General features: G+C 43.7%; 1 protein-coding gene across 1 annotated transcript; it reads left to right on the top strand.

Moving 5' to 3' along the window:
* Positions 1–1,735: 1,735 nt before the first annotated feature.
* LOC308306193 (tudor domain-containing protein 1-like) lies at positions 1,736–24,446 on the top strand (the record flags this gene model as incomplete). Its single annotated transcript, XM_080751095.1, has 21 exons — positions 1,736–1,832; positions 2,715–2,808; positions 3,403–3,572; positions 4,924–4,985; positions 5,844–5,948; positions 8,039–8,170; positions 9,679–9,824; positions 10,286–10,293; positions 10,941–11,111; positions 12,300–12,536; positions 13,524–13,682; positions 17,293–17,394; positions 18,943–19,138; positions 19,270–19,274; positions 19,645–19,770; positions 20,320–20,439; positions 21,411–21,578; positions 21,835–22,266; positions 22,423–22,488; positions 23,020–23,063; positions 24,334–24,446. 21 exons carry the CDS (start codon positions 1,736–1,738, stop codon positions 24,412–24,414), a joined length of 2,721 nt encoding a protein of 906 aa, XP_080607221.1. The 3' UTR covers positions 24,415–24,446.
* Positions 24,447–26,669: the final 2,223 nt, after the last annotated feature.

Genomic DNA, 26,669 nt, shown 5'->3' with positions numbered 1-26,669 from the left:
TTGACTGTCTGGTCTATCCCCATCTTCCTCCCAAACCCATCTCTGTGTTCCCTACACCCAAGCCATTGATGTGCAGAGCCCCCCCCCCCCCAAGAGTATGTTGGCCAGTCCTACCTTCCTTTTCCCTCCAAAGACAGATTTCACGGTCAAACCTGTGCATCCTGCCAATTCCATTATTTTATCTACCGACACGACTCCCTCCATCTGTTTTATGTACCCCCTCTCATCCCACTAAACAATTTGAACTAGAAGTATAAGTTTATACGTATAAAAAATGGTCTACCAGAGGTATAGATATGCAAGTTTTTTAGATGTCTAAACTTAGACTAGACGTCTAATATACGTCTAATAGACGTCTAAGTTTATACCTGGGTCTAAATTTAGACGTCTAATAGACGTCTATATTTAGACCTTACGGCCGGACGTCTATTAGAAGTCTAAATTTAGACCCAGGTATAAACTTAGACGTCTATTAGACGTATATTAGACGTCTAGTCTAAGTTTAGACGTCTAAAAAACTTGCAAATCTAGACCATTTTTATACGTATAAACTTAGACGTCTGGTATAAGTTTAGATGTATATTAGATGTCTAATATACCTCAAAATGTTTGCTGGGATTTCACTTTAGCCCCACTCACTCCCAGTGACATCACCCTGACCCCTGTCGCCTTGCTGACACCCGTGTCTATCACGCAGAGGAATGTAGTATGACTGAGAATCCTGACCTTTAATATATTTCAGGCTCCCCTACTTTCTAAGGTGAATGGGTGAGGGGGCAACATGACTGTACAGACAATGTATCATACAACTTCACTGACAAATGATATATTGTACTCATTGTCCTTAGCAAGCTACCATGACAGCTAACCTCGCGCCACCACACTTTCCACCTCGGAGGAAAGCCTGGTACAGTATAGTGGTATTCGACTTGAATGGACCTGTGCAAATTGGCATTGCTATCAATGCTATGTATGTACTGTATGTGTGATGTCAGACCACAGCCCTTGTCAGCATAAGGTGACCGAATCTTATATTGACTGTCATGGTTGGAGATATGAGCTTGGCTCTCAGGGACCCATTTTGGACTAATGTTGGTCCCCAAAACTGACCTTGAGAAACAGTGATGTATAAAATGTGTAAGTCTTATCTTGTTGAACCATAAGCCTATGGCAGACTGGGGCGACACGTTGTGTGAGATGGTCTGCTGTTTTTCGGCAAGCGACCCAGCTATGAGATGAAGTATGAATTAGGGATGGGACGATAATCGCTGTTATCGTTTATCGTGATAAAAAAAAAACACTATAATCATATGGTGGAGATTTAATTTATCATGAAATTGTCCTCCGTCATGCACTGGGAACAAATCACTTGACCATTTATTTGCTGAGCTGCATAATGTGGTACCATTTACAGTAAGCCCCCTATAATTGGTAAAACGGACCTGTAAATAGTCCTTTTTTCACTCTCTACCAAATCTTGTTGCCAAAAATAGCCGATCTACAACAAGCTCGCAATGTGATGCATTGTGAGCTTGTATGTCTACTACTTTTGGCAAATGTTACGCCCCAGAATAATGGATGTTTGGGATATTTTGAGTATAACGATAATATCGTAATTTCGTGACATTAAGTTGTCATATCGTCCCATCCCTAGTATGAATGAATCTGGCTTTACAGCTTGGATGGTAATTGCACGTTTTTGTTTTTCTTCAACTTGACAGATATTTGATACAAAATGAGCGGTTCGTTCAGACCCACTGCGGCTGGTCCCAACCTGCCTCTGAGGAAGCCCTCCACCGCTGCTCCGGTCACCCCGGCCTTTCCTAGAACAGGTATCTATCTACAGCTGCAACTATCCATTCTTTTCTTATGGATTACTCCATTGATTCCTTTTTCCTCTCCCCCGCCGTTCTGGTTTTGATACAAATGTTGTCTTTTCTTTGGGGTCCCCAAATTATTTTGGTGGTCCCCAGATGATTAACTTAATGTGCAACATTGTTTTCTCACTCAACAGGGAACAAACCATCATAAAGTTTAAGTGTATAGGAGGGTATCTACACATTTATAAAGTGACAATTTAAGGACTTTTTAATACCTAATATATACCTAATAATAATAAATTGTCAAATATTAGAGGCTGAAATTGTGAAAATAGCTGAACTACATGCTCACAACACTTCGCGTTGCGAGGCGTTGTGAGCATGTAGTTGTGGTTAGAGTGCCCTGAGAGGCTGCAATCCCCAACCAGGTCAAACCACTAAAGACTGTTAAAAATGGGGACCCAAAAGCCCCCCTGCTTGGCACTAGGCATCAAGCCAAGGGGTGGGTTTGTGTTCAAGCTACACACTGCAGTTTTTTTTTGTTGCGTTTTGGAAATCCGCAAAATCGACCCTGGTCCGAAAATAAACAATAGGAAACGGCAGCAGTGTGCAAACGTGATTGACATAACGTGAGGTCGATTTCATTATTTACGTGTTCCGGAAAAAAAGCACAGCAGTGTGCAAAGACCGTAAGTCCCTGTGACACACTAGCATAGTGTCATGTCCAGATTGTGTACATTTTACAGCTCATTTTGATTTAGGTTTAGTCTTATTTTACTCATCTGAAAAGCGATTGTTTGGGGGTCCACTTGCAATATCCACACGGCCCACAGGGTGAGTATCACTGATTTTGGAGTATTTCATTTGTGTTTTAATATAAGATTTGTGTCTCAGGTCTTCCTCCCAGAGGTCTGCTGGGAAATGGTCCCGATGACCCCAAAGGTGGAGCCCTGCTGTCTGCCACTGGAGAGCCTGTCATAGTGCCAAGGTAAGAACGCTCATCAAAATCACATGACCTAAACCACTGGTTCCCAAACTGTTTAGCTCGGACCAAAAAAGAAATTAAGACGCTTGCCCGGCACCCAAAACTAGTGAAAACAGCAGATCTACAAGCTTACAACGCGCTGCTTCACGCTGCACTTTGAGCTTGTATATATCTGATATTTTTACTACTTCTTAAACATCTGTTTTCTAATTTATGGAATTTCTCAGTTTTGTATTTTTTTCCTAATGTATTCATGAAAGTATTTTTGAAAAATAATAGATTTTTTTTTATGTAGTCATGAAAAATGTGTCCGCGACCCACAAATTGGTCCCGACCCAGTGACCTAAACCACTGGTTATCAAACCTTTTCATGTAATGTAATTTAATGTATTTTGCCGAAAATATATTTTGAGCTGGGTAGGGACCTCCAGAAGAGAAGTCATTTCTCTGATGAGAGAATCTTAAACGATTATCTGACCTGCAGTGTGTGTGTGGATGTGATACTACATACACTGAAGTTTGTAATTCTGAAATCTGGTAACACGTCTGAGGGCTGTTCACTCAAAGTTCACTGTTTGTGTGTTTGTACGCATCTAGTCAGGGCTGCATCAGGGCACCACCACCTCACCAGACACCACCCGTGCATGTGGGCCAGATGGGAAGTGGACCCGCTCCAGATATGAGAGGACATCCACATGACGTCCACACGGGTGAACTCCAGAACATGACAGGAGATCCCAGAGGGCCTTCTTGGATGGAGCTGCAAGGTAACTGTGCCTGTGTGCCACCATAGGTTCAAAGTCTGAGAATAAAAAGCTTGAATTAGGGTTTCTAATAGAAGCTACTGTCAGGGTGTACTGGAGGTTGGGTGTGGCGCAGCACTGCTCCACTAGTTCAGCGCCTAGTCGTTTGAGCTGCATACAGTATGTGTCCTGCTAACTACTGTAGGTGTATGCATGCTGACCGGTGTTCTGAAGCGGTCCTCAGAGAACGTTTGGATAACAGTGGCTGATTGATTCATGAAATAAATTACAGAGGTGACGTCTGCAAGATAAATGCATACGACCACACTGAAATATCCCCATTATGCAAGTAAATAGAATTAAATTATAATTATATACATATATTATTGTGGGTTAATAAATGGACCTGGCCAACATATTAAAGATATTATTTCAACTTAATTTCAATTTCATATCTCATATTTCAACTAACATTACAAACAATAACAATAATCCTATAGTCCATATGACGTCAAGATCATCCCCATATGGTGTGTGATCTGGCTTCGTTCTGAAAGTCAATCCTTTGGCTTGCAGGGTTGGAAAAACAACCACAATCCCAGTATATAATTTATGCATGCACACGTTTGTAATAGAAGTGTCATTGTAATCAATCAAAATATATTTATTTTGACCATCGAACTAAATAAGTAAGAATCAAATCTTTAAGATCTATTGTCAAATTGCTGTCAACAAGTTTGAATGTTGTGAAATGCACACTACAGCCACTAGACGGCAGAATGGTACTTTGTAACAACAGCTCACTGACACTTCACTGAAATCACAAGTCACCTATTCTTAATGGATGTTTGACCAAACCTTTACTAAAGTGTGAAATGTGATTATCAGCTACTAGTTAACAAGTAAATGACCGTATATAACATGACGCATATCTGTTGTTTTATTTGCTGCAGGGTCTATAAATCCATTGACTGTCCCAGTGTGCAACTATTGCAGTAAGCAAGGTAGAAACTGTCTTCCCTAACATAATATATTAAGAGTTTGTGTTTATTCAAAATGTTAAATTACAAAACTGAAGACGGATCAAAGAGGAATACCCAGATGAAGATAATTTATGTACACTGTTTTCTGTAAATGCACTTTTTATTGCCCCTGATATATGACTTAACATCATAAAGGTCATCCACTTACACCCTATATGATATGTAGTATGATGATTAACGAGAATAGCTCTAATAACTCATTGTAGATCTACACTTTGGGTGTGTGAACTCATTGTACAACAAGTGTATAAATGAAGCATCACTGTCGTCCGACAGGGAATTTCCGATGTGTGCGCTGTAAGAAAGCTTTCTACTGCTCCATTCACTGTCAGACACAAGACTGGCCGACACACAGACACAGGTGCTGGGCCAGCGCTGCAGACACCATTGTCACGTAAGTTACTGATTCTCAACCTTTTTTAATTTGATCCATTATCACATTCACCGCCAAAGACGACTCAAGTCGTCTTTCAAATTCCGACGGTTCACCACCAAGGACGACTTAAGTTGTCCTTGGCTGTTGAAGTTGTTGAACCAAATAATTTTGGACAGACAGAGAAACTCCTCTGGAGAGCCAAGTTTCAGCCGTGGTGGGGGAGACAGCTGCACCACTGCAGCCAAAGGTAAAACCAGGACCATCAGTTTTGAGAACATTATCACCAGAGACTTAACGTCACTCAATAAAAGTGTGTGTGTGTGTGTGTGTGTGTGTGTGTGTGTGTGTGTGTGTGTGTGTGTGTGTGTGTGTGTGTGTGTGTGTGTGTGTGTGTGTGTGTGTGTGTGTGTGTGTGTGTGTGTGTGTGTGTGTGTGTGTGTGTGTGTGTGTGTGTGTGTGTGTGTGTGTGTGTGTGTGTGTGTGTGTGTGTGTGTGTGTGTGTGTGTGTGTGTGTGTGTGTGTGTGTGTGTGTGTGTGTGTGTGTGTGTGTGTGTGTGTGTGTGTGTGTGTGTGTGTGTGTGTGTGTGGACTGAGAATGCACAGCTTTTACTCATAGTGAGGCAAATCTGAAACCCATTATAATATTCAGGATTGATATTGAAAAATATACATTTTGTACGAATGAAAAACCATTGAAAACAAGTTATCTGTCTGTCTCTGACATGAATATTTACAATACAATTTTACAGACATTTTTATGAAATCCACACAGAGGCAATAATTCTAAATAATAGAATGGATGAATTAAAAAAACAGACCCATAAGACGGTCCCTTAAAATCCACACGTGTCTCTGTTTGTGTCTTGGCTGATTTAGCTGAATGCCAGTGATGACTCCGCTCCCCAGCGAAGCCCCTCCCCTCAGCGAACCTATCTGAAGGACCTGAAAACACACAGCATCACCAGAGGAACAGAACTGAAGGTCTCCTATACACCGTTCAGCTTAGAGACCTCCTGACAATTAAAACCAGCTGTGTCTTTATGTATATGTCAGCTGTTCATTGGCAAAGTGTATAGTATTTGTATATACATAATAATAACTGCCTGGTAGTGTTTGGTATGCCCAGAACAGTAACTTGTAAAGGAGTAGTTCACTGCAAAAATGACCTTTTTTGATTACGCCATGGGGACTTGAGTTCAATAATATTTGTAGTTTTTTCTCAAGTCAATAATTTGATTACAATAAATGTACCCCCATTTTGGGGGTGAACTACTCTTTTAAAAACATCTGGAAAATAACCATTGGCTCCAATCTTATCATTTAGCCCTAATCTCTTGCTTTCCCCCCCATTTATACAACCCACATACAGACTTAACGTGTGTGTGTGTGTGTGTGTGTGTGTGTGTGTGTGTGTGTGTGTGTGTGTGTGTGTGTGTGTGTGTGTGTGTGTGTGTGTGTGTGTGTGTGTGTGTGTGTGTGTGTGTGTGTGTGTGTGTGTGTGTGTGTGTGTGTGAATTATTTATTTGGACAAAAACATGAAATAACATAGACAGTACATACAACACATTAGTGCAGCACAGGCAGGTTAAAACATCCAGTCCAAAAAGGAACATCCCAATAAGACCTGTTACAGCCTTGTTTACGTTGGAAGCCCTTCATACCAATTCATCGTAAAATAGTGCTAGCACAACACGCAATGTCCTAAAAAATACATCCCATGTACGGAGTAAAGACTACATTCACTGTGCAATAACGATAAAATACAGGTAAAATTCACAATTTCACACCGGATATGTGACTACCTTCTCCTCTGGTCACCTGATAGGTGGATTTTCAGGGCAGCCTTGAAGGGGCCCAGCGAGCTACATGTCTTAAGGGAAACAGTCATGGAGTTCCACACCTGAGTAGCAGTATTGTAGAAGGAGAATTTACCCATATTTGTGCCAAATGGCTGTATTATCAGGTCGTTGTGTACACTTCCTCTGGTGTTATAGCTGTGGGTGTCGCTAACTTTCTGAAGGTGATTGGTCAGATATGCAGGTACTGTGGGGGTTGAGGGCAGATTTGCATTTACTATTTTGAAAGACAGTCCCATTTTTAGTTGCTTTACCCTGTCGTCTACATTGAGCCACCCTAGCCTAGCAAAGTGGGTCGGGGAAACGTGGGTCATGGGCCCTAAGTTAAGGAGTAGACGAATCAGTTTGTTTTGAGAGGTTTGGAGCTTAGTCTTTAATGTCATTTTGGTATTGGAGTACCAGGAGGTACAGGCGTAGTCATAGAGGGACTGAATGAGGGCCATCGCGAGAGTCCTGAGGGAACTCTTGTTGATAAAAGCAGACATTCTACCCAGGAATCTCGTTCTTTGATTTACCTTTTTTATCACCGTTGTTGCCATGCTATCCCCAGACAGGTATTTATCCAAAATACAGCCTAAATAGGTAATCTCTTCCTTGCTACAGATTACTGTGTCATCAACTTTGATCTTGAAATCGTTAACATTTATCTCTCTTAGTGAATGTCTGGTCCCAAAAAGAATAGATTCTGTTTTGCCAAGGTGTAGTGACAGTTTGTTATCGGTAAGCCACGTACGGATTTTGGTGACTTCTGAGCTAAGAGCTTCCTCAACCTGCAATTTGTCCTTTCCTGAGATCAGGAGTGCAGAGTCGTCGGCGAACAGGAATAACTTGCAGTTACAGGCCGCGTTCATGTCGTTAATATAAAGAAGGAATAGTAACGGCCCTAGAATACTTCCCTGAGGAACGCCACAGCTCACTGTTAGGGACGAGGACATGGTTCCATTTATGTCAACCACTCTTCCTTCAAGGTAGGATTTCATCCAGTCTATCGATGGGCTATCAAATCCAATCGCCCTTAGTTTATTCAATAGTATCAAATGGTTTACTGTGTCGAAGGCCTTCTGAAGGTCCAACATGACCATGCCACAGTATTTGCCCTGGTCAACTTCTCGCCTAATATAGTCGGTCAGATAGTGTGTGTTGTGTGTGTTGTGTGTGTGTGTGTGTGTGGCGGCAGAGTTCAGCAGCCCCAGTATGTTCTTCGTGTTGCCTCAGGACCCCCAGGTTTCAGAGAACATGCAGAGCATCGGCGCAGAGCTGCAGAAGACTCCTAGCGATGAGCCCACCACCACCTTGTACACCCCCAACCAAGGAGAGGTGTGCACCGTCCAATTCTCTATGGATGGGGTGAGACACGCACGCATGACACACACACACACACACACACACACACACACACACACACACACACACACACACACACACACACACACACACACACACACACACACACACACACAGGTTCATATGCAGAGCTGGCTTTACTTTCTGAGGAGGCTCAGCTCCTTTGGTGTGTGTAGGACTCTGCTGAACATGTTCTATCAATCAGTGGTGGCCAGCGCAGTGCTGTATAGGCTTATCAAGAAAGCGGGTTCTGTCCTTGGTACCACCTTGGATACTGTGGAGGAGGTGGCCAATAATAGGATCAGGACTAAACTGCTGGCCATCATGGACAACCCCTCTCACCCCCTACATGACGCTGTGAAAGGGCAGAAAAGCTCCTTTAGCAACAGACACAAACGAACGCTATAGGAGATCTTTTCTGCCCACAGCAATAAGACTGTACAACTCCTCATCTGGTTGGCTTGACCAGGCCAGTTAGGAAGGGGGGATGTGGGATACAAGTTTTTCAGATCTCTATTAGTAATGTTTTGGTTTGGTTTGTCAGTTATTTATTAACATTTTAACTTGCTTAGATGCATTTCTTTTAGATATCTATTATCATCATGTGTTTTCATTTATGTCGTTATGAGCTGCTGTAACGCTTGAATTTCCCCTCTGGGATCAATACATTACCTACCTACCTACTGTACCTATATAAAAAGAGAATTCATCCATTCATCCTGGCCTCCTGTCACACACTACATGAAGTCCTGCGTCCAAGCAGCCACAGATAATGAGTCTGTTTAAGTTGTTGTATTCTAGGTGTTTGTGACATGCTTTCAGTCTTACGTGTGTGTGTTCTAGGTGTTTGTGACATGCTTTCAGTCTTACGTGTGTGTGTGTGTGTGTGTGTGTGTGTGTGTGTGTGTGTGTGTGTGTGTGTGTGTGTGTGTGTGTGTGTGTGTGTGTGTGTGTGTGTGTGTGTGTGTGTGTGTGTGTGTGTGTGTGTGTGTGTGTGTGTGTGTGTGTGTGTGTGTGTGTGTGTGTGTGTGTGTGTGTGTGTGTGTGTGTGTGTGTGTGTGTGTGTGTGTGTGTGTGTGTGTGTGTGTGTGTGTGTGTGTGTGAATTCATCCATTCATCCTGGCCTCCTGTCACACACTACATGAAGTCCTGCGTCCAAGCAGCCACAGATAATGAGTCGGTTTAGGTTGTTGTATTCTAGGTGTTTGTGACATGCTTTCTGTGTGTGTTCATCCTGGCCTCCTGCCACACACTACATGAAGTCCTGCGTCCAAGCAGCCACAGATAATGAGTCGGTTTAGGTTGTTGTATTCTAGGTGTTTGTGACATGCTTTCAGTCTTACGTGTGTGTGTGTCTCATCCTGGCCTCCTGTCACACACTACATGAAGTCCTGCGTCCAAGCAGCCACAGATAATGAGTCGGTTTAGGTTGTTGTATTCTAGGTGTGTGTGTGCAGAATTGGTACAGAGGCCTTGTCCTGTCGTGTGTGTGCGCGTGCGTGCGTGCGCAGAATTGGTACAGAGGCCTTGTCCTGGCGGTGTCAGCGGACCAGAAGACAGCCAGTGTCCTCTACGTTGACTTTGGTAATGAGGAGGACGTTCCTATAGACGGCAACATGATCAAACCACTTCCCGTCAACCTGCAGGCGCTGCCTCCGTGTGTGAGTACATCCATTAGTTTTACCAATGTATTAACTTTAGTCTTGTAAATTCATTGGGGCTTTCAATAATGATATGCCAGCAGAGAAAACGGTGCTAGCAAACGTATGCCACTGCTTCGAAACCAATTCTGATGCCATCCCAACATGATGAACTGCCCTGAAGTCTTCGCATCGGTTCTGCAATGCAGTTATTTATTTTTTAAATTATTTGTTAAGCTTTTTGATTAGTCTTGCGTAGCCAGACAACTATTCCACAATCTCTGAATGCTATAGAGTCTGAAACTACACCTCACGAAATCCGAGGCAGGAAACAGTCATCTGTTCCTCATTTCTGTTCATGAAAATATATTTTTAAATATCTTTACCTTTTTTTATTTTATTTCCATTTCTACTAAGCACAGTACTTTAGAGAAAACTGCTGCGCCCTTGTTTGTCCTTTGTCTTTGTTTAACTGCAGGTGCGGAGGTCTGGAGGAAATGAAGGAAGGCTGGTAGAGGACTCGCACACTGCATATATATTTAAGGAATACTCCTTAGACTGAGACTTAAATATAATTTATTTTATTTTTAGCCCATAGTGACAGGTGCTCGGTTCTCCACCATTACTTCTGAGACTCCTACATTCAATCCCTCATATTCTGTGCACCCCCCCCCCCCCCCCCCGGGCAAGGACTAGTCTGATTAATCTATTTGATAACTTAATACATAACATAAGAAATCGGAAGCGTTTACAACGATTTTCTTTAGGCTAATTCATTACACAACCATTTCGTCTTTTAGAAATCTTCACTAGCCCTTACCCGTTCAAAGATATGAGCTCCGAAATGATGTGCAGTGTGCACACAGTAGATGAGGGATGGAAAGTAACTTTAACTGGTGCTTGCATGCTAATATGTAGGAGCATCAATGTAAGAAATACCCGTTCCATTTAACGGCTACAGAGATACTGTGTACCGATCTGCATGATTTTTGGACAACATCTGTAACAGGGCCAGAACCCCCCCCCCCCCCCCCGTGAGGCGTGAGTGAGGCGTGAGTGCGTTTGGAAAATTATCTGTTAGATATGTGTCTCGGACTTGTTTGTGAGTTCAGTTCTGTTTCTCTCCCCCACAGAAGACAAGCAGTGGTACAGGGCAAAGGTGCTGGCGTACTCGTCCGAGGACCATGTGTGTGTCGGATACATCGACTTTGGTACCTCTGAGGAGGTGGAGCTGAGATGCCTGCGGCCCATCAGCCCCTCGCTCTTGGCTCTGCCCATGCAGGCCATCCCCTGTGCCCTGGCAGGTGAGGACACACAGGGATCGGTTCTCCGGGTACAAAGTCCGTTGAGACTCTGGAGAAACTGCCATGCTACTAGACGTGATGCACCCATATTGTCCATTGAGTCGCATGCACACACGGTAGTGTTGATTTTGACAGCAGATTTTGATTTGGTTTCAGTCATATTTTATTCATCTGAAATGTTTTAGTTTTAGTCGACTTAACTCAACTGCTGCCATTTAACAATACCTTCGTACTCTTTAACTGCCATTCGTCTCCATAGACTTCCATGTAATTCATAGTGCACGGATCATGCACACCCATGCCTAGATATTGCACCACGTGTGTCCACATTGCTCACAGCTTTCAAACAAAAAAATCTGAATGGAAATCCGTTCAGGATTCAAGAGATAACAGCCATTATGTTTTCCTAAAATGTAAACAAAGATGGCTGCCATGTTTGAAAGATGGGGTTGCTATGGGGGTTAAACATGCAATTTCGCGACTGCTATCATGCCTACTACATTTTTTGGGGTAAAATTATTATTATTATTTTTTTTCAAAAACGGGAATATTTACGGGATTTACGGGCGTGGCAGGGTGTTACAACGGGATTTTTACGGGATTGACGGCCGTAGCAGCATATGAGTTAATATCATAGGTTTTTGGTCGACTAAATCTACATTTGATATAGCTATTTTCAGCTAGTTTTTAATTTGTTGACAAAATTGGCATTATATTTAGTCTTAGTTTTAGTCATCATAGCATAGCTTAGTCAGTGAAAGATAGTCGACCAACATTGTTCATCATCCTGCTTTTAAGTATGACATCATTTTGTAGGCAGAGGAGAATTTCTGCCCCCAGTTTCCGTGAATCTTTTTACTATTTTTACTATTTACACATTTTTCTTCTCTTTGTTATTGAAAGGAAAGTGTTAGAATGATACTTTAGTCGTTATTTTTTAGTCGTTGTTTTTTTAAATAGCGAGGGACAGAAAATGCTCTGGGGGCAGATTCTCCTCTGCCTACAAAATGATGTCACGGCTTAAAAGCAGGATAGTTTCAGTCGATGAAATCCATTGAGTCACATTGCACACACTGTCTTGTCACTGCCCTGTTTAACCCTAACCTCAGTAAAACTACGTCTAAACCTAACCCTAAGTCGGACTAATGAGATGTCGAAATATCGCAATTACCCAATTTTTTCCCCCAGGACTGCGACCAGTGGGAGAGGGCTGGTCTGATGACTGCATCCAGGCCCTGCGGCAGGCGGTGTCCAACCGCATGGTGCGCATGGAGATCCTGGGGAAGCGCGACGGCACCGCCCTGGTGGCCATGATGGACGAGAGCAGCGACCCTCAGGCAGACGTAGCCGAGCTGTTGCTGACCCTCCGCCTCGCCTCTCCTCTTGGCACCGACCAGCAGCTGGATGCTCACAGCCACGCCTACGGTAACTACATGCTCTGCGCGCTCTCTAAACATTCTCTCTAAACTCTGTCTAATCCTTCCATCACACAATTCAAAATGCGCCTCCATGTTTTCGGATTTGTTGATTTGATTTTGCATTGTTCTGCGGGGCGGTGCGGGCGGGTTAGGTTCCGTGCAGGCTGTGGGCGGTGCGGGTTATGAAAAAAAACCTGACCCACGCATCGCTACCACCTAGACTAGAGCGTGGGCAATGGCGACCCTGAGGAGAGAACGCAGCCCTAGAGCCCACTGCGCTACTGACTGTACATGTAACCCTCCCTGGGAGCTTTGTGTTAAATCTCACTTCTGTCTGTAGATGCACAAACCGGTGTTGAAGCACAGCATGCAGCTGCGCCCATTGAAGCACACTCTGGAACTACGCCCGTTGAAGGACCCTGTGCAGCTACACCTGCTGAAGCATGCATGGCAGTTACTTCCGTTGGAGCACACACCACAGCTACACCGGCTGAAGCACGCACAGCAGCTACACCGGCTGAAGCCTGCACAGCATCTACACCTGCTGAAGCACGCACAGCACTTACACCCGTTGGAGCACACGCCACAGCTACGCCCATTGGAGCACACGCCGCAGCTGCACCTGTTGAAGCACGCACGGCAGCTGCACCCATTGAAGCACGCATGGCAGCTGCACCTGTTGAAGCACGCATGGCAGCTGCACCCGCTGAAGCACGCGTCGCAGCTGCACCCGTTGAAGTGCGCGTCGCAGCTGCACCCGTTGAAGCACGCATGGCAGCTGCACCTGTTGAAGCACGCATGGCAGCTGCACCCGCTGAAGCACGCGTCGCAGCTGCACCCGTTGAAGCACGCATGGCAGCTGCACCCGTTGAAGCACGCATGGCAGCTGCACCCGTTGAAGCACGCATGGCAGCTGCACCTGTTGAAGCACGCATGGCAGCTGCACCCCCTGAAGCACACGTCGCAGCTGCACCCGTTGAAGTGCGCGTCGCAGCTACACCTGTTGAATCGCCCTGCGCGGCTGCCGGCCCGGAGGCTCCACCCCTGCTGTGGTATTGCGCAGAGCTTCCCAGTGACGGCCAGGCGGTGGCAGTAGTGAGCAGCGTGGTGGAGAACCCTGGAGAGTTTTACTGTTACCTGTACAATCCTGAAGGTAATTTTGCTCTGCACAGTTTAACCAAGTTACGTTTTCTGAAAAGCTATTTATTCAAACTCTAGTTGTTAAAAGCTCACGAGTCCCAAAGGGGAAACCCCCTATCATCTACCAGGGGTCGGCTAAATGAAACGACTTGCAACTAGTCACCAATATGCTCGTTAATCAAACACAAAGGTACAAATAATTGCTGTGTGTGTATTGCTACAGTTTCGGGACTTAAAGGACAACTTATATTGATCCCAGATGACTGTCCTATTAGACAGAAATGCCCCTGTCGGCCAGTTTCCCCAGCAGAACCCAGCAGCCCTCATGGCATAGAGTGGAGCCCATAAGCCTATTGCTTTTACACTATTTGTTGTACAGTCAGAAGTTTATTTATTATTATTAGTTGTCATTACACACCATGCCATCATTGTCCACACGAGTGCTGTGATTGGCCAGTACAGTGGCTTTGATTGGCAGTTGTGCCCAATGCTCACCCCAAAACATGATTTATGAGACGTGTGGCAGCTCATACTGGACAACCAAGGCATGGATGTGTTTGTAATTACAACTATTAACACAATTAGTGCTGCAGGGTATGAAGGGTTAACTTTTCTTTGACGCCACGCAGATCCGCCCATTAGCACACGCTGTTATTGTGAAAGGCCTGGCTGGAATGTGTGTACACACACGGACTGGTGAATGACATCAACGATTACGTCATCTAGTCACATGACATGTGTCATGTGACAGTGTGTCATGGCGGCCGCCAGGCTTGCCTTGTTATTGCTGTTTGGAGCTGTGCTTTGGGTTTAAAAGTCTTATTTGGAGTAAATGAAGTCTCTTTATGGGCCTCTCCATTGACTTAGGAGCTTCACTTCGCGTGCACGCCCAACATGCATTTTAAACAAATCGCGGACATTACCGATGCGGCCGCGACCGAGGCGACATACTGCAAGTATTATTACATTTACTGTAAATACAGTAAGATTGATGGTGAGCGCTGTCAATGGCGTCATGTAGTAACCGATTTTAATGACGGTGAGGATCGTCAACAGCAGCAGAACAGTTAACACATTCCTGAAAAAACAAAATCACTTTTGACCACGACAAAATGTAAAATTATTGCTCTACTCTATGATATGAGGGCTTCTGGGCAGCAGGGCATTTCTGTCAAACAGACCCCATGGACAGTCATTTGGGAAAATTAGCCTAGATGTTATTTAGTGCGATGTTGTCCGTTAAGTTAAAGGATAAGGACCCATTAACAAAAACTGCCAGGAATTACAGCAAAACTTAACCAATAACTTATGTTGCTGCCATAGGGCCGTCACACCTCCAATACAACCCTTGATGCCAAGCAGGGAGGCATTGGGTCCCATTTTTATAGTCTTATAGCGGGTTGAACCTCCACAACAAATCTCACCAAAAATATCCCATCTACAACAGTCTTTTCCACAATTTTACAACAATACATAAACAGTCAAAATAAAACACCGAAAGGGGGGGGGGGGGGGGGGGTGGTGTGTGTGTGTGTGTGTGTGTGGGGGGTGGGGGGTGGGGGGGGGGGGGGGGGTGGTGTGTGTGTGTGTGTGTGTGTGTGTGTGTGTGTGTGTGTGTGTGTGTTCCAGAAGCTGATGAACCTGAGGACTGAGTTGCATCAGCACTGTGAGGCAGAGAGCGCCACCTTCAGGCCCAGAGCGGGAGAGCCGTGCTGCGCCATGTTCTCTGGTGAGACCAGGGAATTGACCAACACAAGTTAACATGGGACACCATGTTCTTGAGTTCCCTCATTCAGTAAACTGTCAGTGCTATTCTTAATTTTTTTTTAACTCATTGACTGCCTCGACCCTGAGATTCCCAAGAAATACCTGTTGGTCCATTTCCAGAGAATTAAAAAAATAGATAAATAATATCCAAAATCGGAAACCAATTCTCCATTGACTCCCTTGTTAAAATGTTCAAGAAAAGGCAAATTTTCAGCACTGTGTCGTGATGCATTTCCTTGCTAACCAATAGCAGCTTGTAGCACCTTCAGGTATGCTATTCTTCAGGTATAGGTATATCGTCTATTTTTGTGTGTGGTTTAGGAATTACTGTATGGCCAGGTAAAGAACCCCGGTGTGTGTTGGGTCATTCACGAATAGTGATTTTTAGTATTTGAATTATTCAACCTCAAAGTATTCGAATAGTCTAATATTTATCTGCAGAACCGAGTCACATTAAATGTAATACCTACAATTCCAAGTGCTTGTCAGGGTGGGGGGTCCCCAGTTCAAATATGTTTATTTTGGGGGTCACAACCTAAAAAGGTTTGAGAACCCCTGGTATAGAGCATTAACAAATTCATCCAACAGGGGCATTGACAACTCATTCTTATGACTTCCTATCTAGCCAAGTTTTATATTCTATAGATTTTTTTTAAAGAGAAAGAATAAAAATAAGAGAATATTCGACTTGAACAACGTCGAATAGTGACTTTGATATTCGAATATTTGGTGAATTCCCTAGTGTGTGTCTGTGTGTTTCAACGTCTAGGCGTGCAGCCAGTGGGCCCTGAGTGGAGCAGTGAGGCCATGGGCCAGACGAGATGTCGGTATCAAAAAGGTGGCAAAGGTTATCATGCATTTTATAAAAGCTCTATATCAGTAGATTATATTTTGGTATGATAACCCTTTCTTAGACCCAGCTAAATTGGTGTTATCAGCCGCTAGAGTTGGTGTCCCATTAACATTACATTACAGGAAAAAAGGTAAAACAATTAATCTGCTTTTAGTAGCATAAGAGGGGTCAAACTAGGGTGTTTTCATGATGCCGGATCCATTGCAAGCATCTGTTTTGCACAAAAAACATTCCTTGGGCTATAAATGGCCTCAGAAGATGATGCATGTATGGGTGTGCATTCATGTTAGTCGGAGGCCTTAGGGTTTTATTTCTCATGCTAATCAGTCTAAAAGCGCCAAATTTTGCACAGATGTAGCCCAGGGTATGCTCTAATGATTTAGCTAGGGCGCCCGAGTCGGTGACCTTCGGGCTCCAGAAAACATCCACAAAACTCTGAAAAGTGATGACTCATCACTTTTCATCACTAAACCATTGTTTTTCTGGAGCTGTGGCGACCCCGAAGGTCACCGACTCGGGCACCCAAGCTAAATCATTAGAGCATGCCCTGGGCTACATCTGTGCAAAATTTGGCGCTTTTAGACTGATTAGCACGAGAAATAAAACCCTAAGGCCTCTGACTAACATGAATGCACACCCATACATGCATTGTCTTCTGAGGCCATTTATAGCCCAAGGAATGTTTTTTGTGCAAAACAAATGCTTGCAATGGATTCGGCATCATGACAAACCCCTAGTTTGACCCCTCTTATGCTACTAAAAGCAGATTATTTTTTTGATTTTTACCCTGTAATGTAAAGTTAATGGGGCACCAACTCTAGCGGCTGATAACACCAATTTAGCTGGGTCTAAGAAAGGGTTATCATACCAAAATATAATCTACTGATATAGAGCTTTTATAAAATGCATGATAACCTTTGCCACCTTTTTGATACCGACATCTCGTCTGGCCCATCTCTGATGATGGTGGAGGATCTGAAGGCACGTGTGGTCTCCATGTCAGAGTGTGGCTACAAGGTGGAGCTGGAGACCGCTGGGCACAGCGTGGCCACTGCCCTGATCCTGGATCAGCTGGCCACAGTTCCCCCTGCCGCTGCTCCGCAAGGTGAGGGTCACCACACACACACACACACACACACACACACACACACACACACACACACACACACACACACACACACACACCATGCATTGTTTGGTCATACATCTATTACATTTAGAACGGGTACACATTATTGTGTATTATTATTTTATGCTTTAACTATTCAAAAATCGTGAAAATTATAAATTTTACCCGATTCTTTAAGTGTCTTTTGAGTCCTTCTAATGTTTTTTGAAAAACCTCTTTCTATGTCAGCAATCTGGCCAGCCATCGTCAAAGAAAAGGTCCTTTTCAATTCAACTGGAGCTCAGTTAATCTGTTCTTGATAGACTACTATATCAGTGGTGCTCAAACGTTTCCATTTGAAGGACCCCCAAAATTATATGTATTTGGCCACGGACACCCATCTCCAAATATTTAGTTCCAGGGACCACCCAGAAACTAAATCTGAGTTAAAAACGTTCGCTTTGAAAATACATATATTCAAAGATTTGCACACATTTTCACGACTTTTTCAAAAATAGCAGATCTACAAGCTCGCTGTGAGCTTGTATATCTGCTATTTTTCAGTGGTTAAAGCATTCAATAATTCTAGGCCTAAATGGGTTGTTAAGCAAAATCATTGACTACAAAGTTCATTCAGTAAACAAAAACAGATCTTCAAGGAAACCATGGGTCGCACTGCACTGTTTGTATATCTGATGTTGTTGGCAAGTGACACTGACACCGCCATACGATGGAGAATAACTCCAGCCTTACTGACAGTTCTTAAAGGGGAAGACCACCCATTTTCAATATTGAAATATATCATTAATATACCTTAGAGGAGTTGTGTGGAAATAGAAAAAAGTTCCTCCCCTTCTGTGTTGCCTAGAACTGGAGGATTGATTTTGGGGTTTGTAAGTACAATGTGTGATGTCATCAAGTTGTACTTAACAATACAACCCCCAAAATCAATCCTCTAGTTCTAGGCAACACAGAAGAGGGGGAAATTTTTTTCTATTTCCACACAACTCCTCTTAAGGTATATTAATGACATAGTTCAATATTGAAAATGGGTGGTCTTCCCCTTTAAAGAGACAACCTCGTAATTCACCTGAAACTCCACTAAACGCTTAGTGGAAGCTGGGTGGAACTCCATATTTAGGCAAAGCTGTACACTGATCGGATCAGACATATTCTGATCTGATCTCATAGCCTGGATAGTATAGAGTTTATAAATACACAAAAATAACATGGTTGTTGTTGATGGATTTGAGGATTATCCAGGGATTGAGTTTCTTGGCTTGCTGGCAGCAAATGTTGATGCTGATTGTGTAGTGGTTTGCGTGATTAGCCACAGACAGGCGGAGGGACAAATGATATAATCTCTCCTCCTACCGTTGGCCTGTCGTAGATAATAATCTGACTGGGCTCAGCTAAAACGAAAGAATTATTATTATTCCCAAATATTGGCCAACGCAGGCAGATTTAAAGACAATAAGAACTTTGTACATTCTATAGACTTGGATGACTGTCTATGCTGTCTGTGTTTGTTGTGACACTTGACAGAGAGTTGTGGAAGCAGTGTCACTGTTGCTCCGGAGATGGATGTGAGCAGAGAGACCAATCAGAGCCTGGTCCCGCCCATTACCCAGGATGTGGCCCTGCCCATTACCCAGGATGTGGCCCCGCCCATTACCCAGGATGTAGCCCCGCCCATTACCCAGGATGTAGCCCCGCCCCCTGACTCGACAATCACCACCAGGTCAGTCATGGCTTCCTGACTTCTCAGGTCAGTAGGACTGACATTTTACATGACGATTTATCGCCACTCAAATACTTGCGATTAATTGTGTTTTTGTCGTTGTGACAATCACATTTCTGTTTGGCTTGAAGACTTTGTAGTTGCACATGGCAGATAGGACACATAAACCTAAATATACAAAAAGAATTACTTGCATATTATTTGACAACTTTATACTTAAAAAAAAGAAAGTTGATATAATGTAAATAGCAGATGTAAAAGCTCACAACACGTCACGATGCGAGGTTGTAGATCTGCTATTTACACTACTTTTTGAAATGTTTGAAACTATATGAACATTTTTCAACATGGAAACGATTATGACGATAATGCAAAGTAATTGCGATTACCTCAAATAATTGCGATTAGACGATTATGTATCTTAGTTATAAACGTGTGTGTGTGTGGTTTACGGTAGGAATCGAGCCGTACTGTAAGTATGTATGATGGTGCTCTGTGTTGTGTAGCTCCTCCGGCTGGCTGTTTCCCAGTGGACTGGAAGGCAGGGGAGCTGCCTCTCAACGAGGTCTTCCAGCCTCGCGTGGCTGCTATCATCAGCCCCTCCTTATTCTACCTGCACGCCCCCAGCCAGAGTGAGAGAACACACACACACACACACACACACACACACACACACACACACACACACACACACACACACACACTCTTAATCGTTTATTTATACAATCAAGGACACAAATATTACAAGGTGCTGTAAATAATGTACAGTCAGCTAATCTTGGACAGATATCCATTACCCACACACCCCTCAAGGGTACAAGTAGCAACGTTTTCGCCATATTTTGTTGGCTACCAATAATAGAAGAGATGTTGCAAGATGTTTAGCTGCTGCTGCACACACACACACACACACACACACACACACACACACACACACACACACACACACACACACACAGCCCTAAATAGCCGACCTACAAGCTCGCAACACAGCACATTCATGTTATCTGTAGTGTTGGAAGATTTGCTTTAGATAGAAAAAAGCGGTCCAAGTACACAGCTTACTGACTGCTTACTAAGTCTAAAGAGTTTAAGTGGTTATTTATATTTTTTGTTTTGTTTGTGTGTTTGTTCACATTACATTTTCTAGTACAAATAAAGTGCATCCTTGTTGTGTGCAGTTGGAATGGAGGAACTTCAACAAGTCATGATGGAGCTGGCTGTGTACGGCAGCGCCAACCAGGGCTTGTGTCAGGGTCAAACTCCAGCTGTCGGGGCTGCTTGCTGTGCACGTTTCACTGGTAGGAAACACAACGTCTACACAGAGGGTTGTTCATGTCATCATTCAGTTGAAAAAACTTTTTTTTTCTGGTCCATGGAAACACCAAGTACCATCTAACTGCTCATTTAAATCAGTGGTTCTCAACCTGTGGGTCGGGACTCCCAAATTATTTTGGGGGTCCCCATGATGATTAACTTATTGTGCAACATTTTTTCTTACTCAACAGTGAACAAACCAGCATAACGTTTAAGTTTATAGAGGGTATCTGCACATTTCTAATGTCATTTCTAGTGACAATCTAAGGAAATTTTTATACCTCTAAAATGACAAATTAAACGTTGGCAAAATTGTCAATTAGTAGAGGCAGAAATGGTGAAAATAGCACATCTACATGCTCACAACGCCTCGTTTTGTGTATTTTGGGGGTTGCAGCCTGAAAAGGTTGAGAACCACTGATCTAAATGACATTTGATGCATGAATACACTGGCTGTGCAGTTCACTGTGCACAGCCTGTGCATACAGGCTGTAACAAGTACAATATAATTGTTTGTTTTTCACTGCAGTCCATTACCTTGTGATACCAGGTTAGCATCGAGCACTGTGGGGGGAACTCAGCTGCCAGAGTTCAGGCCGGTCATCTTCTGTTGTGTGCTACTACAGTAGTTCTCAAAGTAATTTTTTTTTATTTCCAAAGAATCCCATAACTCTTGAGTTAAGGGTCCATTTGGAACCCTCCTTAGGGAACCCCGAAGGTCCCTCGACCCCACCTTTGCACTTAGAATGACACGCCCACAATAGGGATCTATTATTAATAGATCCCTTCATCAAATCCCTCGATCAAATACATCATTATTATTTGACCGTTTCACCCTCAGGCTCTCTCATGGTTTGGTTGAGGTGGTTAAGGCTTAGCTAAGGATGTGTTGAGGGTGTGCTGTAGGCTCTACTGTAGGTGATGAACTTCTCCTTCCGTTATGGTTTGATGTCAGGTGATGACAGCTGGTACAGAGCCGTGGTCCTGGAGACGGCAGACAGTAGCGTCACCGTCCTGTATGCCGACTATGGCAACACAGAGACCCTTCCCTACTCCAGCATCCTGCCCATACCCCCACACCTTCTACAGGTCCCCGTCCAAATCGCCCACTGTGCACTAAGTGGTAAGTGTAAAGGTGAAACTATTGATCATGTAATTGATTCAGTGATGAACATCATAAAACGGTGACAAAATATGGTAATAACCACTTGCAATGCTTTGTGAATTTCCCTATTCGTCATATGACAAAGTATATAGCCAATAAGTGGTCATGTGCTAAATGATGGCAAATTCTGATTAGGTATCTGAATTCAGACAGATGAATTGCTTAACATGTCAAAAAAGTAACATTTGATTTCATATGCAACAAATACATGCAGGTAAGGAGGGATTCCCCTCGGTCTGGCCGGCAGAGGAGGTGGCCATGTTCAAAACGCTGCTCTCTGAAGGAGTCAGCGCCTCCGTGGAGCGCCGGGACGACTCCGTCCACCTGTTGTCTGTCACCCTGCCCCCCCACATGGGTGGGGGACACCTCAACACGCTGATGCTGAACGCACTCCAGCCACGGGCTGAGACTCCTCCTCCTCCTCCTCCTCCCAGAGCTGAAGTCGCCCCCGAACCCCAACTGGCCCACGCCGGGGCGTCCGGGCAGAGCCCTACTCCCTCAGCTACACCCATAGAGCCGGAGCAGCCTGCCGGCAGCACGGACGCAACTGCTGATGCCACAGGATTCCCCGTAGAGCCGGAACTGCTGAGCGGCAGCGCTGATGTCACTGGGTCGATGCCGGAGGAGGCAGAGCTTGCTGTTGCTGGTAAAGAAAGGATTACATATTGTTATGAATCTTCAAATACTATTTACTACTACTTCACTTAGTCCATTATTCACTTAAAGGTCACAGCTAAAAACTGTGTGTAAATATTCAAAATAAAAATAAATATTCAGTGAGGTTTTTGTGATTCTTTTCAAGGAGATGCTGCACAGAAGACGGCGGAGCAAATGACACCCCAGGGCAGCCCTCCTACAGAATGTAAAGGTACGTCTAACTCACTCCTACAGAATGTAAAGGTACGTCTAACTCAATATACTTCACCAGTGGTGAGTGTTGTACAGTGTGGATCTTTAGGAGGCTACTGTAGCTGCCTATACAGTGGTTCTGTTTGTTAGTGTTGTCTATAGGCTATGTATCCAAGGCTAATGTCGCAAACTGCTCTTTTATGTTTAGATGATACCTGCTTTTAAAGCACCTTTAATATTCAAATTCATGCAACGGCTGGATGTATCTACTAACGGCATCATTGTGGCGCTTTCAAGCCCCATTATGATCAGTTCACACTATACATCCAGACTAAGGGTACACTGGCTAAAATGCCTGTGTTTTACTGTGGGTATATTTTCTTAATGATTTTTATTGCCTGTTGTGTTTCTTTTTATATTTCTTGTACCTTGTTTTATGGACCCGAGTCCGCTAATAAAGATCGAATTGAATTGTATATGGACTGTAACAATGTTAATGTTATGTTTAAATGTTGAATTGAACACTGTTACTTGATTTGTTGGACCCTAGGTGCTGACAGGCCCGTCTGCTGCTGTGTAGAGCTGAAGACCAAGGTCAGAGCATCCTCATCTCATTATTTTATCCTGCACACTGCTTCTGTTTAAGGCAGGGGTCTTCAACAGGGGGTCCGCGGAGGTACTGCAGGGGGTCCGCGAAATTATTGCTTAAAAAAAAAAAAAGATTTCAAAAAATGTTTTTTATTTTTTTGCCTTTTTCCACATTTATGTTAAAAAATAAATCATGATTCTGTCCATTTTGAATAGCTTGAATACATGATTACTATGCAATTGACAGATTGTTGATATTATTGACATTTGTTCTCAGTTAATAAGTAGTATGTTTAGAAATGGTAGTGGTACGGCCCACCCTGCTCGCTGTAACTTGTACTTGTTTAAAATAAAAAATATGTCGTAGCCCCGACCCCCCCACCCTACGAGGTGGTAGGGGGTCCCTGCTCCATCTCCCCATCAGTTTGGGGGTCCCCGGCCTGAAAACGTTGAAGACCCCTGGCTTAAGGCATATTGCTTTTTTTGTGCTGGCTTTATCAGCCAGAACCCAACGTCCTAATACATTGATGATGTACACCTGAGTATCGTTTAGATCTGTATTTTGTATATCTTGTGGATCATTTAACTTTTTCGCCGCCGTTGACAGTCCTCACCGTCATTGAAAGGGTTAATACCATGGCGCCGTTGACGGTGAGGACTGTGAATCTTACTGTATATACAGTAAAGATATTATTACTTACTTAATGTCGCTCCGGTCCCGCTCGCATCGGTAATGTCGGCGATTTGTTTACAACGCACGTTGGGCGTGCACGCGAAGTGAAGCTCCTCAATGTTAAGTCAATGGAGAGGCCCATAAAGAAACTTCATTTAAACAAAATAGCCATTTTGAGACATTTTGCAGCAGATCTAAATGTAAACAAGGCCCAAGGCAGGGCGCAGCCATCTTCATCTTCTTGTCGCACACTGTCATGTGACTAGATGACGTAATCGTTGCCGTCAAGTGATAATCCAAAAAAACAAAAACAACCCCCTTCCGGCCCTTCAAAATAATAGCGGCGGCCGACGGAGGAAACGACGTGGCGCCGAGGCACCAAGCAACCTTCAGATTAAGAGGCAGTAGATGTGTTAACCAGTTTCAACCTGCACAGTGTGCATGTATTTTCAAAATGTCCAAACATTGCACAAATAGAAGGTATATTATACTATATAAGCATACATTAATAAATGGGATTTGTATTGAATTCTTTGGTAGGAAAGATTTAAAGAACAGTGTTTTCCTGTTTTACTCATCTTTCCGTGTGTGTTCTTCCAACAGATGGCCCACCTGGAACAGCTCATGGAGATGCAACTCTGCCTTCTCACAAGGCTGGAGAAGCAAGTTGCTAAACATTTCTGAATGCCCAGACCTCCAATATGTCGAAATATGAATGTTAATTCATTCACACTAAGAGGGCAAATACTGTAGTTTAGTTACAAGTTACTGTGTCGAATTATTACAAATTAATATTAATGGATTAAGCCTTATTTTATACACTAGAAGTGTATAAAATCGGCAACCTGGCCAACTCGGGAACAATGTAAATAGGGAATGAATGCCCCGCCCTTTAATGCAAACCCCATTATACCTGTTGTCATAGGATCCGTTTTGACCATCTGTTTGCGTGTGTCCATTTATGCCCATATATGGAGAGATATGTCTGTCTACGTCCATTTTCTGACATATATGGAGATCTCTGTAGGACCTGGTTTGACCATCTGTTTGCCTGTGCCCATTTATGCCCATATATGGAGTTTGCGACCTGGCCAACTCGGGAACGATGTAAATAGGGAATGAATACCCCACCCTTTAATGCAAACCCCATTATATGGAGATCTCTGTATCTGTCTGTGTCCCTTTTATGCCCATATACTCTATCTGTGTCCATATTTTATGCCCATATGCCCATATATGGAGATCTCTGTATCTGCCCATATGCCCATATATGGAGATCTCAGTCTGTGTCCCTTTTATGCCCATATATCTGCGTCCATTTTATGCCCATATGCCCATATATGGAGATCTCTGTATCTGCCCATATGCCCATTCTCTGTATCAGTCTGTGTCCCTTTTATGCCCATATACGGAGATATCTGTCATGGAGATCTCAGTCTGTGTCCCTTTTATGCCCATATATCTGTCTGTGTCCCTTTTATGCCCATATACGGAGATATATCTGTCTGTGTCCCTTTTATGCCCATATACGGAGATATCTGTCGGGTCGAGGCAAGGCCCCTGTATTGCCCATATATGGAGATCTCTGTATCTGCCCATATGCCCATATATGGAGATCTCAGTCTGTCGGGTCGAGGCTAGGCCCCTGTATCTGCCTGCAGTGATGTCACAATGACTCAGTGCTTGCGCCCGGCACTGCAGTGATGTCACAATGAGTCAGCGCTTGCGCCGATTTTGCGCCGATTTCCGCATAAGGAGATTCCGAACGTTTCGCGCCGGTTAGGGAAAACCGCGCGTCGGGTCGGGTCGAGGCCCGGCACTGCACTCCATGCCGCGGCGGAGAACGCGCGTGCCGAATCTGAAGCCGGTGGGACGAACGGTTCTCGAGATACGCGGATTACAAACACACACGCAGAGACTTCTCGCATTTATAGATAGATTATTTTAAGTTTAAAAGCTTGTACTTTTACTTTTTGTACTTTAATCATATTGTGATGCCAACACTTTTGTTCTTTTACTAAAGTAAAGTTTTGAATACAGATCTTTGACTTGTAACCGACTCAGAGTATTTCTACATTGTGGAATTTCAACTTTTACTTTAGACCCCTCTCATTTCTGCAAATATTATATCTTTTAATGTGACACTGAAGAAATTACACTTTGATAGAATGTAAAGTAGTCAGTGACTCGGTGTACAGCTTGCATAACAGTGTAGTTGTATTGTCCCATTAACCCATTTAGTGCTCCTGAAATTAACAGGTTAACATGTCCAGCGCGCCTCCCCCCGGTCCCATTCACTAGCGTTGTCTTATTTTGAAGGCCAGAAGTCCATAGCGTGAACACTTCCGGTCTGACGTCATCGCGTCATTCACAGGAAGCGATCGTGTTTACGTGGTGCCATGCTGGATCGGTTCCGTGCTTTCCAACATGTGCTTTATAAGCGAGCAATCTGCCTCCATCTTCGCTTCTAAAGTGTAGTTTTGAGAAAATGGACATTAAAGATGAGATCCCCCGTCCACCTCAATGTTATGGGATTACTATTTTGTGCCCGTGGAGCCGTGATGATGATGAATCAGCGACGGAGATGGACTCCGGAGCTTCCGCCATTGTACTTGGTAGGATACCCGCCGTTACAGTAATATATTACTTTTCACGAGTATACTCTGGATCGGCACCATGTACTTTTCGAGTACTTTTCACGAGTATTCTCGGGATTGGCACTAAATCGGTTAAAATAACTCCGCGCACAGCCATTAATGTCTAAACCGCTGGCAACAAAAGTGAGTACATCTTAAGTGAAAATTACCAAATGGGGTTCAAATGTCAATATTCTGTGTGGCCACCATTACTTTCTAGCACTGCCTTAACCCTTTTGGGCATGGAGTTCACCAGAGCTTCACAGGTTTCACTGGTCGCTCCTCCATGACGACATCACAGAG

Source organism: Nannobrachium achirus, assembly GCF_963921795.1.
Source record: "Nannobrachium achirus genome assembly, chromosome: 20".
NCBI classification, from domain to species: Eukaryota; Metazoa; Chordata; class Actinopteri; order Myctophiformes; family Myctophidae; genus Nannobrachium; species Nannobrachium achirus.
Note: the sequence above shows the minus strand (reverse complement) of the source record. Positions and strands in the feature narration are given on the sequence as shown.